We start from the raw sequence: 12717 nt of genomic DNA on the forward strand, positions 1-12717 counted from the left end.
TTCCTAATAATGGTAATTAAATGGTAATATAATTAAAATTCTATTTTATTTCAGGAAAAATGCAAAATCCACCTTGCACAATCATTTGTTTTGACTACGGGGGATATTATATTAAGGATGGGGCCGAAATGAAATGGATTTCGGGAGATGGTGAAGGAGAAGATGAAATTCACACGATTGTGTTTTAGAAATCAGTGGAGGAGATCACATACTCTGCTTTGGTTGAGCGTATTTGCAGAAAGATAAAGGTAGATGGATATAAGGTGGAAACGAAGATTAGTTACTTTCCAATGGTCTTGTATTCAAACAAGCTATCATATGTCTGGAATGATGAAGATGTTTTTGGTTATCTACTGCAAGTAAATCATGAGAAGTGTAGAAGTGTTCTACATGTGGAGTTCAACAAAACGGTTCAAGAAGAGGATGATGAAGCTGATGTCTATGTCGGTCTATCCGATAGAGAGGCTACTGATGGAGAGGCTACTGATACATGGGCTACTGATAGAGAGGCTTGTGAAGCAGATGGTGTGCTCACACTTTACGATGACATTGAAATTCATGGTAATGTCACCGAAAGAGATGCAATTGTGATTGAAGATACAGAAGCAAGACCATCAGTTGAAGTAACCCCAGCTGTCAAGGAACGGGATGATGGTATGGATTTGGCTGTAGGTCAAGAATTTAGAACCAAGGAGGAAGCACAAGTTCATATTCAGACGGCTTCACATCTGAAGTGTTTTGAGTATGATGTAATTAAGTCGGACACTAAGAGATATGTGATAAAATGCCGAGCAGCCAAAGAAGGCTGCAAGTGGTATGTGCGTGTTGCAAAGTTGATGAATTCAGATAGTTGGACGGTTAGAAGTTACATCAAACAGCATAGATGTTCTGTTGTTACTACAAGAACACTTCCTAATAGAAGGGGAGGCACACCAGGAATCGTTGCAGCTGTTTTGGCTCAAGATTATCCCGGTAGTTTAGACACACCAGCTCCCAACGCCTTGATCCAGCTGGTTTATCACAGGGTGGCTGTGAAAGTATCATACACAACGTCATGGAGAGGAAAAAGATTAGCTGCTAATAAAGTGCGAGGAAGTCCAGAAGAGAGTTATACTTTATTAAATTCTTATATGCACATGCTAAAGCAGTCGAATCCTGGCACAGTAGCTCGAGTGGTTGTGGATGAGGCCCAAAAGTTTAAATATCTGTTTTTTGCTTTGGGAGCTAGCATAAAAGGGTTTACCGCTATGAGGAAAGTCCTCATTGTCGATGCAACACACCTGAAGAATGTTTATGGTGGAGTTCTATTTGTTGCGACTGCTCAAGATCCCGATCATCACCACTATCCAATTGCATTTGGTATTGCAGATGGTGAGAAAGAGCATAGTTGGGTGTGGTTTATGGAACAGTTGAAATCAGTGATATCTGATGTTCCTGGATTGGTGTTTCTTTCAGATAGAAACAAAAGCTTGATCAAGGCAGTAAGTCTAGTGTTCCCTCAGGCCGCTCATGGTTATTGTATATGGATTTGGCTCAGAATGTTAAAGTACATGTCCGTAACAACAGAGAAACTTGCACGTTTAAGTTTATGGGCTGCGCACACGCTTATACAGAGGCTGAGTTCTTGAACCTTTATAATGCTTTTCGCATGAGGTATCCTAGCGCAGCGGAGTATCTTGACAAAAGTGTTGAAGAGAGGAAATGGGCGAGATGTTACTTTGAAGGAGATAGGTACAATGTTGACACCACCAATTCAGTGGAATCTTTTAATGGTGTTATTAGTGACGCGAGAAAGTTAAACATACTACCAATGTGTGATTTCATCATTGGGAAAATGGCTGAATGGTTCAACATACATAGGAAGGAGGCAGCTGAAATACCACCCGCACTAAAGCTTGTTCCTATTGTGGAAGCGGAAATGTCTAAAAGATGTGTTGATGCAGGGTTTCTTTCTGTTGTCGAGTTAAACAGCTTCCATCTTGAGTACAGTGTCTCAGGAAGTGACGGGAAGCATTATACCGTTGATATGGCTATGATGACTTGTAGCTGTGAGCAATTTGATAAAGACAAATACCCATGTGTCCATGCAGTAGCTGCTGCCACATTCATGACTAATAAAGCGGGAAAGGAACTTCATCTATCTGAGTATTGTTCTAAGTACTATTTAGTGGAGCAATGGGCTTTGGCTTATCACAGGACAATATATCATGTTCCTCATATGTCTGATTGGATTATACCTGAAGAAGTTAAAGCAATGAAAGTGCTTCCTCCAGATTATGAAGTCAAAAAAGGAAAACCGCAGCAAACTCGATTTCCATCGGCAGGAAAATCTCGTGGAAGAGGAAAAAGAGGCAAAGGGAGAGCCAGCGGCACAGGTAGAGCCAGCGGCACAGGCACCGCTAACGGCACAGGCACCGCTAACGGCACAGGCAGTACCAGTGGCGCTGGCAGTTCCAGCAGCACAGGCAGAGCGAGAGGAGGAGGTATGGGAGCGTATTTTGAATATGGAATTGGTGCAGGTCCAGGTGTTTGATTTCTAGGATTACTGGGTTTACTGAGTTTACTATGTTTTGTTTGGATTACTGAGTTTACTGAGTTTACTATGTTTTATTTGGACTACTAGATTTTCTGGAGTTACTATATGTTATTTGGAATACTAGATTTTCTGGAATTACTATGTGTGATTTGGACTATATATATTAGTACGAGTATTTATGTTTAGTATATAGAACCTTATATTTTTCATGAGTATTATCAATTCGTAGACTATATATTTGATAAATATATATATTAAAACTATTTTGATTATTATTTTCAATAGTTTAAGAAAAACCTATTCAGTTTTCTAAAAAATGTCCTTAACTTATATTGTTACTGTGTGAATGGTTAGACTATAGCTAGGAAAATCTAACAAAATACATATTCCTGGAAAACTTCTGCTGCAAATGTTTTCTTTGATGATAATCATAGTGTAAAATCATTGGTTTTACTAAAAAAAATTTTATATTCTACGGGTTTAACTAGAAAAACCTAAAAATTGCCAAAGAATTACTATGTGTAAGGTAGTATTACTAACTCCTTGAAGAATACCAAGAATTACTAAGTGTAATTTGAATATTATATTTATGTATATACCGATTGCACGTTTTACATGAGTACATTTATTAACATGTGCTATGAATATATTTATGTATATACCGGTTGCACGTTTTACATGAGTACATTTATTAACACGTTTTTGGCCTTAGTAAACCTAGTAGTAAGACCAGTTATCCATCTGAATCATTTTTGGACATAGCCTAACTTGAAAACAGTTTCCAAACCTGTTTTTTAACATCCAAAACACATTATACAACCAAGTTTAAACATCCAAAAGCATACCACAACCAAGTTTAAACACCCAAAAGCATATTACATCCAAAAGCATCCTACCAAGTTTTAAAGACTTCAAATACATAAATAATTTTCAGACGCCTACTTAACCTTTGTTTTACGCTTCTTCTTAGGCCCGTCAATGTCTTCTGTCTTCACCTGCGTGTAGGGACTCTGCAGCCGCTGAGGTTTTCTCTTCTCCCTTGGCGTACGTGCAATCACAGGTGCTGATTCTTGACTCTGGGGCCGCTGAGGTTTTTTCTTCCCCCTTGGTTTGCCATACATCATTATCTTCTGTTTGCACCTAAGCTTGAACCCTGTCCTCACCTCATTGGTTCCATCTCTCCTCACCTCAGTGGTCCCATCCGCCATCTCCTCACTAGCCTTGTAAACGACCAAGGCCCACATTTGCTTTTCTTCATCAGTGTATTTATCACCCTCTTTCTCGACAACTGTCTCAGCCTCTTTCTCAACCACTTTATCCGCCTCTTCCTCTGCTTCCTCAGCTTCCTCTGCTTCCATAGCATCCTCTGCTTCCTCTGCTTCCTCAGCTTCTTCTTCCACCATTTCTTCAGCATTTTTTTCGGTGGGACTCTCCTCCACAGCTTCTTTTTCTCCACCATTTCTTCAGCAATTTTTTCGGTGGGACTCTCCTCCACACCTTCTTCTTCCTCCACCATTTCTTCAGCTATTTTCTCGGTGGGACTCTCCTCCACACCTTCTTCTTCCTCCACCATTTCTTCAGCTATTTTCTCGGTGGGACTCTCCTCCACACCTTCTTCTTCCTCCACCATTTCTTCAGCATTTTTTTCTTTGAGACTCTCCTCGTCACTTTCTTCGGCTTCAACTGCCATCTCCTCACCCTCTTCCTCGATAACTGTCTCAGCCTCTTTTTCAGTCTCGATAGGTGATGGCGCAGTTACCGTTGGTCCTCTTAAAAACTCCTCTGGTGGTGTAAGTACTATTTTTCTCGCGGCCAATCTCTTCGGTCTACCACGTGGTGGTGTAGGAGTTCCCTTGGCAACTTTCTCAGCCTCTTTCTCTAGATACTCAGTCTCTTCAGAAAGAATACTCTTCCATAACGCATCCGCCTCTACTCTCCTCTTCTCAGCCTCTTCCTCAGTATCGTAATCTTCTTCAGAGACCTCATCTTTTTCTCTAGTTCCCAGCTCTGTTTTATCAGCCTCGTTCTCCTTCTCTTCTTCTTCCTCCACGTTTCCCTTGTCTTTCTCACCATCCTTACTGTTTTCCCCACCCGAGACCACATCCTTTTCCTCGCCAGACTCACTGTTTTCCTTGTCTTCCTTAGCCTTCTCACTGTTTTCCTTCCCTTCAGCTCTACCATAATCTCTATCATCCCATCCAAAATCCATATCTTCACCATAGTTCCTCTCCTCATTTTTGTTGCTCTCAATAGAAGTCAGCTTTTCTTCTATTTTCTTAGCCCTTCTTTTAAGTTGTCGCTGGTTCTTTTCAAATTTACTCATCCTCACATCCATATCACCCATCTTTGCCTCCACCACTGATTTAAGACCAGAAAATCCTTCACTCATGGCCCCCAAAATCTTTTCTTCCAGAGCTTTCAAGCTCTCCAACCCAGATTTAGAAGACGAATCTTCTAAAAACGTCACCTTTTCTTTGTCCTTCTTCTTCTTAAACACTCGTGCAGCAACATCTAAGTCGTATAGCTCTTTCCAAAATATCTTCTTCTGCTTCACATTTAGCCAGCGGTTCCAAGTATCACTTGTGCTTCCCTCACAATGATACTCTCGCTCCTCATCAATTATACGAGCCAGCATGATTTCCTCACCCACAGTTGGCACCAACACACTGTTAATAACCTGAAAAAAAAACAAAAAAGGAAAATCAGTTTAAATTTTATTATATTGTTCTAGTTTCTACTACAAAGTATATATACATATACCTTTGTGTGTCCAAGTGCAGCATATATATCTTCCAAAGGATAGCCCTTCATGCTACTCTTTGTAAACCGGCTCTTGCACATCCTAGGACAATCTTCAGAAGGTGTGTCTGTAGATAGTCGAAATGTTTTCCCCAGCTTAGGAATACATTCAAAAGCTAAAATCTACACAAATATTGTAGCGCTATCAGATTTACGGTTATAAAACAACTCATATTTGACTAAATTGTATGCTTTACCTCTAATGGAATTATGAATCCAGGAAAGCCGCATGCCGAGTGCACTTCACCCTTCAGAAGCTCCATCATATGCTTGATGTTCTTTATTGCATCTTCAAATGTCAAACGACCCCATGGAAATGTTCTGCAAACATCCAAATCTTCCACGATCCTTAAGATGAACGGGTCTACTGGTCCGCAATCCTTTGCCTGTCCTCTGATAACCCGACCAAGGAAGAACAAGACAGCCATCTTCAATCTATCATTGCATGGCGTCTTCATAGACAACAGCTTGTGCTCCACATCTGTTATGGTGATCTTCTTTAGTCCACCGAAGTAATAATCCACAAACTTCGTACTCCCGAGCTTCAAATATTTCCTCGGATACTCATGGCAGTCTAAGCCCGAGATGAGGGCATGCTCCCTCATAGAATAGCGGATGGGAACACCATTCACACCAAACCATGCAACATCTTCTTCTTCAGTCGAAATGGTGCGCAAGAGTAACATCCACATTCCTTGGAGCTTCAGGTATTGTTCATCAGGCATGTGGAAGAAGTGACGAAATTGAGGATGGGTTGTGAACCATTTAACCTCCTCCTTAAGCTTCTTAATCACGTCCACTGTATTCTTCACAAGGCACTTGGTTTGAATCTTGCAAGTCTTCGTGAACTCTGTGCTCTTGAAGCATAATTCAAGGGGCTGTGGTGGTTGCCTTGCCTGCAATCATAATATATATGTATTAGTCATTTGTTACTACTAAAATTAGTATACTTTCACACTGACAATGATTAAAACGAGTGCAAAAACTACCTTAGATGATACAGCAGACATGTCATCACTTTCTGAATCAACAGAGAGAGAAACTACAGTCGTTTCTCTTGCCGGCTCATTCCCAGCTGAGACCGCCTTTCTAGCTCTAGTTCTACTGGAGACTCCAACGCACGTAGTAGATGGATTCTTTCTTTTTCGGCCCTTCATTTCCTGTACAAGAAATTAGAAACGCTGTTAAAAACACAACAAGTCACTGTCAATTACTCCAAATGCAAACCGCATAGCAAACATCAATTATTACATCTCAACAATGTAATACTCAAAGGAAACTACTCACTTACGAAAAGGAACGAAGATGGAGACTAGATTTCGTCGGAGAAAGAAGAAGAAACGAAGCAGTTCTCGACTCTAGAGAGTTGAGACCCGAGAAATAAGAGGGAGAGAGGACGTCCACAGAGAGATTGATTGATTCTCGATTTAGACGGAGGAGGACGACGGAGAAAGCCACAAAGCACGGAGGCTAGGGTTTCGCGCAATCGCAAGAGAGAAGCCGGAGAGGGACGAGACGGGATTTAGATTTAGGTAGAGAGGGAGAGAGACGAAACGCTTCGTTTAGAGAATAGGATCCGGTTCAGTTTGGTTGGGTCGGGTAGAGGGTCGGGTTGGTAATAAGTTGGTTTCATTAAGGTCCCTAGCGTCTTTAACCACGATTTACCCGATTTTATATTTAAAAAAAAATAAAAAATATATTATTTTTTTTACAGGGTGAAATCAGCATTTCTAATGGAGAGGGAGGGGCATCTCGAGTTAAACTCCGCCTGTGAAGGAGATTAACTCCATATACCCCATACCCCCTTAAATGAATTCTTACTGCCCCTTCTCTATTCTTCCTACCCTTTTATCCTGCACTCCCAAACTAGCCTTTCATTTATTCTCCAATTAAATAAACCAACCATAATTCAACAACCTACATGGCCCACAAAACAACCTTAACCAATCAGATTTCTCCTGACCCACATGTCTCCTTCTTCATCGTACAAGCTTCTTCCTCTCATCCTCCATTAGCGTTTTTTGAAGCTCAAAAAATAGGCAATTCAGGTTCGTTTTCGATGATTTTTTTTGTGATATTACATTTAAAATCGTGTATATGATGGGTAACGTTAAAAAGTAAGATTTGATGAAAATTTGAAGAGAAAAAAAACGATTTCAAAACTGGTGTTAGGGCTATCGGGTATTTTTTTACGTCTCCGTTTTGGATGATTTTTTTTGCTGAAATGTTATTAAAACAAGTGTATATCTCGGCTAGTGTAAAAAAAAAGAAGATCCAGTGAAAATATGAGAGATTTAAAAGATTTTGAAACTGTGTTTATAGATTTTGGGTATTTTTTATTGTGTTTCGATGATTTTCTGTGTGTAATTTCATTTAAGATGAATTATACATCATGGTTGATGTAAAATACTAACAATAGGGTCCTAAAAGCGAATTAGTTAGTTCAAGGATAAGTTCTGGGTATTACTGGTATAACTAGTTTTACTAAAGAAAAAGGTTTACTGGAAATACTAGGATTACTATATTGATATTTCTTACTGTGATTTCTAGTATACTATGTATAGTACTGAATTAAATTAGTATTAGTAAGAGAAGATTGTACGGTGTGATAATTAATTCTAAACATCTTAATAATGAGAATTCTAATTATTCTATTTTATTTCAGGAAAATGCAAAATCCGAATTGCACAATCATTTGTTTTGATTATGGGGGATATTATATGAAAGATGGGGCTGAAATAAAATGATCTCAGGAGGTGGTGAAGTAGAAGATGAAATCCACACGATTGTGTTGAGGAAATCAATGGAAGATATCACTTACTATGCTTTGGTTGAGCGTATTTGCAGAAAGATAAGGGTAGATGAATCTAAGGTGCAAGTGAAGATTAGTTACTTTCCAATGGTATTGTATTCGTACAAACCATCATACATCTGGAATGATGAAGACGTTTTTGGTTATCTACTGCAAGTAAATCATGAGAAGTGTAGAAGTGTTTCTACATGTGGATTCATCAATGAAGAAGTGCAACTTTCAGAAGAGGATGATGAAACTGATAGCTATGTCGGTCTATCTGATAGAGAGGCTACAGAGGCTGGTGATGAGGATGGTACTGAGAATGATGAAACTGATGTCTATATCGGTCTATCTGATAGAGAGGCTATAGAGGCTGGTGATGAAGATGGTAATGGTGGTGTGCCTCACTTTTCACGAAGACATTGAGATGCATGATGGTGTCAATCAGAGACGGGATGATGGTATGGATTTGGTTATAGGTCAAGAATTTATAACCAAGGAGGCGCAAAAGTTCTTATTCAAGCAGCGTCGTATCAGAAATCTTTTGAATTTGATATATTAAGTCAGATACTAAGATTTGTGTGGTTAAATGTCGAGGAGCCAAGATGGGTGCAATTGGTTTGTGCGAGTTGCATGTTAAAGACGTCAAATATTTGGACGGTTAGAAGTTTCATCAAGCAGCATACATGTTCTGTCGTTACAAGAACACTACCTGATAGAGAGGTGGGTGATGAAGATGGTACTGAGAATGATGCAACTGGTAATGAAGGTACTGGGGGGTGTCTCACTTTTCACGGAGAGATTGAGATGGGTGAGAATGTCACGGAAAAGAGATGAGCAAGTGTTTGAAGATACAGAAGTAAGACCAGTAGTTGTCTATCAGCCACGGGATGATGGTACAGGTTTGGTTTTAGGTCAAGAATTTAGAACCAAGGAGGAAGCAAAAGTCCATATTCAGACGGCTTCACATAAGAAATGTTTTGAGTTTGATATAACTAAGTCGGATACTCAGAGATTTGTCGTTAAATGCCGAGGAGCCAAAGACGGTTGCAAGTGGTTTGTGCGAGTTGCAAAGTTAAAGAAAGAATACATCTTTGGACGGTTAGAAGTTACATCAAGCATCATACATGTTCTGTTGTTACTACAAGAACACTGCCTAATAGAAGGAAAGGCACATCACAAATCGTTGCATCTGTTTTGGCTCAAGATTATCCTGGTACATTTGACACACCAGTTCCCAAAGTTCTGATCGATTTGGTTCATCGAAAGGTTGGTGTGCATGTTTCATACACCTCAGCATGGAGAGGAAAAAGAGAAGCTGCTAATGAAGTGCGAGGAAGTCCAGAAGAGAGTTTTACTTTATTACTGTTATATGCACATGCTGGAGCAGACAAATATTGGCACAAGAACTCGTGTGGTAGTGGATGAGGCCAACAAATTTAAGTATCTGTTTTTTGCCCTGGGAGTTAGCATAGAAGGGTTCAGTGCGATGAGGAAAGTCCTCATTGTGGATGGAACACACCTGAAAATGTTTATGGTGGAGTTCTCCTTGTTGCGACTGCTCAGGATCCTGATCATCACCACTACCCAATTGCGTTTGGTGTAGCAGATGGTGAGAATGATGAAAGCTGGATATGGTTTATGGAACAGTTGAAATCAGTGATATCTGATGTCCCGGGATTGGTATTTCTTTCAGATAGAAACAAAAGCTTGATCAAGTCAGTACGTCTAGTGTTCCCTGAGGCCGAACATGGGTATTGTATATGGCATTTGTCTCAGAATGTTAAAGCCCATGTCCATAACAACAAAGATACTTGTGCAAGCAAGTTTAGAGACTGCGCACACGCTTATACGGAGGCTGAGTTCAAGTACCAATATCATGCTTTTCGCCGGAGGTATCCTAGTGCAGCAGCGTATCTTGACAAAAGTGTTGAAGAGAAGAAGTGGGCTAGATGTTACTTCAGAGGAGATAGGTACAATGTTGACACCACGAATTCAGTAGAATCTTTTAATGGTGTTATCAAGGAAGCGAGAAAGTATACCTTACTACCAATGTTTGATGTTATCATTGCGAAAATGTCTGAATGGTTTAACAACCATAGGAAGGAGGCAGCTGAAATACCATACACACTGAAGCTTGTGCCTATTTTGGAAACCGAAATGTCTAAAAGATGTATTGATGCGGGATTTCTTACAATTGACGAACTAAACAGCTTCCATCTTGAGTACAGTGTGCATGGTACTGACGGCAAGGTTTATACTGTTGACATGGCTAGGAATACTTGCAGTTGTGAGCAATTTGATAAAGACAAATACCCTTGTGTGCATGCAGTGGCTGCTGCCACATTCATGTCTAAGGCAGCGGGAAGGGAACTTCATCTATCTGAGTATTGTTCAAAATACTATTGGTGGAGCAATGGGCTTTGGCTTATCACAGGACCATATATCCTGTTCCTCATATGTCTGATTGGGTTATACCAGAAGATGTTAAAGCAAAGAAAATACTTCCTCCAGATTATGACAAGAAGAAAGGAAAACCACAACAAACAAGATTTCCATCAGTAGGAGAATCCCGTGGAAGAGGCAAGAGAGGCAGAGGGGGAGCTAGAGGAGCCAGAGGCAGAGGCAGAGCCAGAGGAGAAGGTATGGCATCGTATTTTGAATGTGGGAGTGGTTCAGGTACTACCTAGGGTTTACTGAAGATTACTAGGTTTATTATGTGCAATTTGTACTACTAGAGATTTCTGGTATTATTATGTGAAATTTGGATTACTGTGTTTGACTTGTATTATTATGCGCAATTTGGATTACTAAGTTTTACTGGTATTATTATGTGCAATTCGAAACCAATATATATCACTAGGTTATGTGTAATTTAGAATATCATTATATGATTATTTTAAATTCGTAGGCTACGTATGTGATAAATATATAGATTAGACTATTTTTGTTAATTATTTTCAATATTTTAAGAAAATCTTAACGGTTTCCCCAAAAACTTCCTTAACTTTCATTGTTAGTATGTGAATGGTAGAGAATATAGTAAGGAGAATTTAACAAATACATATTTCTGGTATATTGTTTATGTAAATATCTTCTATGACGATAATAATAGGGAAATGACTTTTCTGGTTCTACTACCAACATTTATCTCGGAGATGGTTTTACTAGAAAAACGTAAAAATTGCAATAGTCTTACTATGTGTATGGTAGTATTACTACCACCTTGAGGATTACCATAGGTATTACTAAGTGTTAAAAATAATATTTTGATATTTATGACGGCTGCACGTTTTACATGTGAAATGCATTTTTTAATTATTTTTTAAATAATATTTTTTTTCATTTTTAGTGTTTTACATGTGTTTACTAGTTTTTGGTATATCTTTTTTTCTTTTTTTTTGTGCTTTTGAGGCGTAAGAAACCTAGTAATTCTAGTTATCTATCTTACTCGTTTTTGGACATAGTAACACTTGTAAATCTAGTTTTCCATACCTGTTTCAAACATCCAAATTATGCAGTTCAAACATTCTACTACTACCAAGTTTCAAACATCCAAAATACTTAACATCCATCCCAATACATAAAAGCCAAAATACTTATCATCCCAAATACATAAAAGCCTAAGGCTTTGTTTTACGCTTCTTCCCCTCCGTGAAAGGAGTCTGCACCCACTGTGATTTCCTCTTTGGTCTGCCACTCTTCTTAGGTGCAGCAACAACGACATTCTCCTTGCACCTATGCATGATCCAAGGACTCGGTGCTTCCTTGTAAACGACCATGATCCACCTTTGCTTTTCTTCCTCACTGTATTCCTCAACAACTTCCTCAGCATGTTCCTTCACAATCTCTCTTCTTTTTTTTCTCTTCATTCATCCGCAACTTTCTCCCTGCTTTTTTCCTCTGTTTCCACAGCCTCTTTCTTTTGTTTTCTCTTCTTCCACAACTTCTCACCTTTTCCAGGTTCATCCTCCATACGCCTAATTATTGGTCTCCTCGCAGCCATTGCCTTAGTCCTACCACGTGGCGGTGTTGAGTTCCCTCTGACTGACTCCCACGTGGTGGTGTTGGAGTTTCACCGGTTCTGTTTGTCTCAACCCGAGGCTCAGTGTATCAACTTTGGGAGTTCCCTCTGACTGACTCCCATGTGGTGTTGGAGTTCACCGGTTCTGTTCGTCTCAACCCGAGGCTCAACCCGAGGCTCATTGTCATCATCTTTGGGAGTTCTCTCTGTCTGATTCCCACGTGGTGGTGTCGGAGTTCCTTGTTCTATCTCTGTCTCCCGTGCTTCTGATTCCACCTCCTCAGTCTCATTTTTCTCCTTTTCTTTCTCCCTGGTTTCACAGACTCTTTCCCTTCAACTTCTTCTTCTTCATCCTCCTTCCTTCAAAACTTCTTCTTCTTGATCCTCTTTCCCTCCAACCTCTACTTGATCATCTTCTCCTTCAGCCTCAGATTCCACCACTTTTTCTTCATCTTTCTCATCATTGTTCTCATCCTTTTCCTCACTGGTTTCAGCTTCTTTCTCTTCACTTTCTTCTTCATCATGTTTTCCCTCCAATCTTTTCCTCATTCGCAATTTCCTTCC

At 39.7% G+C, this 12717-nt stretch overlaps 4 protein-coding genes across 4 annotated transcripts; 2 read left to right on the forward strand and 2 right to left on the reverse strand.

Moving 5' to 3' along the window:
* Window positions 1–290: 290 nt before the first annotated feature.
* LOC117127505 lies at window positions 291–2533 on the forward strand. Its single transcript, XM_033278056.1, has 2 exons — window positions 291–1481; window positions 1538–2533. Exons 1-2 carry the CDS (start codon window positions 291–293, stop codon window positions 2531–2533), a joined length of 2187 nt encoding a protein of 728 aa, XP_033133947.1.
* A 771-nt stretch (window positions 2534–3304) lies between these two features.
* LOC117127251 (golgin subfamily A member 6-like protein 6) lies at window positions 3305–5420 on the reverse strand. Its single transcript, XM_033276962.1, has 2 exons — window positions 5297–5420; window positions 3305–5213 (listed from the first exon to the last, which is right to left on the reverse strand). Exons 1-2 carry the CDS (start codon window positions 5375–5377, stop codon window positions 3720–3722), a joined length of 1575 nt encoding a protein of 524 aa, XP_033132853.1. The 5' UTR covers window positions 5378–5420; the 3' UTR covers window positions 3305–3719.
* Window positions 5421–5514: 94 nt separating this feature from the next.
* Window positions 5515–7347, reverse strand: LOC117127506 (uncharacterized protein At3g43530-like). Its single transcript, XM_033278057.1, has 3 exons — window positions 7324–7347; window positions 6325–6495; window positions 5515–6231 (listed from the first exon to the last, which is right to left on the reverse strand). The coding sequence occupies exons 1-3, from the start codon at window positions 7345–7347 to the stop codon at window positions 5515–5517; spliced, it is 912 nt and encodes a 303-aa protein (XP_033133948.1).
* A 1518-nt stretch (window positions 7348–8865) lies between these two features.
* Window positions 8866–10819, forward strand: LOC103844421. The gene is made up of 3 exons (XM_033278058.1): window positions 8866–9345; window positions 9600–10516; window positions 10567–10819. Exons 1-3 carry the CDS (start codon window positions 8866–8868, stop codon window positions 10817–10819), a joined length of 1650 nt encoding a protein of 549 aa, XP_033133949.1.
* Window positions 10820–12717: the final 1898 nt, after the last annotated feature.

The sequence above is a fragment of the Brassica rapa genome, chromosome A08 (genome assembly GCF_000309985.2).
Source record: "Brassica rapa cultivar Chiifu-401-42 chromosome A08, CAAS_Brap_v3.01, whole genome shotgun sequence".
Taxonomy (NCBI): Eukaryota; Viridiplantae; Streptophyta; class Magnoliopsida; order Brassicales; family Brassicaceae; genus Brassica; species Brassica rapa.

Bases quoted from the DNA above. Each gene is read 5' to 3' on its own strand.
- LOC117127505 (XM_033278056.1), top strand. From the start codon at position 291: ATGGTCTTGTATTCAAACAAGCTATCATATGTCTGGAATGATGAAGAT. The intron at 1,482-1,537 runs GTAAGTCTAGTG...GATTTGGCTCAG, and splicing joins ACAAAAGCTTGATCAAGGCA to AATGTTAAAGTACATGTCCG.
- LOC117127251 (XM_033276962.1), bottom strand. From the start codon at position 5,377: ATGTGCAAGAGCCGGTTTACAAAGAGTAGCATGAAGGGCTATCCTTTG. The intron at 5,214-5,296 runs GTATATGTATAT...TTTTTTTTTCAG, and splicing joins CTGCACTTGGACACACAAAG to GTTATTAACAGTGTGTTGGT.
- LOC117127506 (XM_033278057.1), bottom strand. From the start codon at position 7,347: ATGGAGGATGAGAGGAAGAAGCTT. The intron at 6,496-7,323 runs GTACGATGAAGA...TTTCTTGTACAG, and splicing joins AGGATGAGAGGAAGAAGCTT to GAAATGAAGGGCCGAAAAAG. The intron at 6,232-6,324 runs GTAGTTTTTGCA...TTATGATTGCAG, and splicing joins TGTCTGCTGTATCATCTAAG to GCAAGGCAACCACCACAGCC.
- LOC103844421 (XM_033278058.1), top strand. From the start codon at position 8,866: ATGGTACTGAGAATGATGCAACTGGTAATGAAGGTACTGGGGGGTGTC. The intron at 9,346-9,599 runs GTACATTTGACA...CCTGGGAGTTAG, and splicing joins TTTGGCTCAAGATTATCCTG to CATAGAAGGGTTCAGTGCGA. The intron at 10,517-10,566 runs GTATTGTTCAAA...GGCTTATCACAG, and splicing joins AGGGAACTTCATCTATCTGA to GACCATATATCCTGTTCCTC.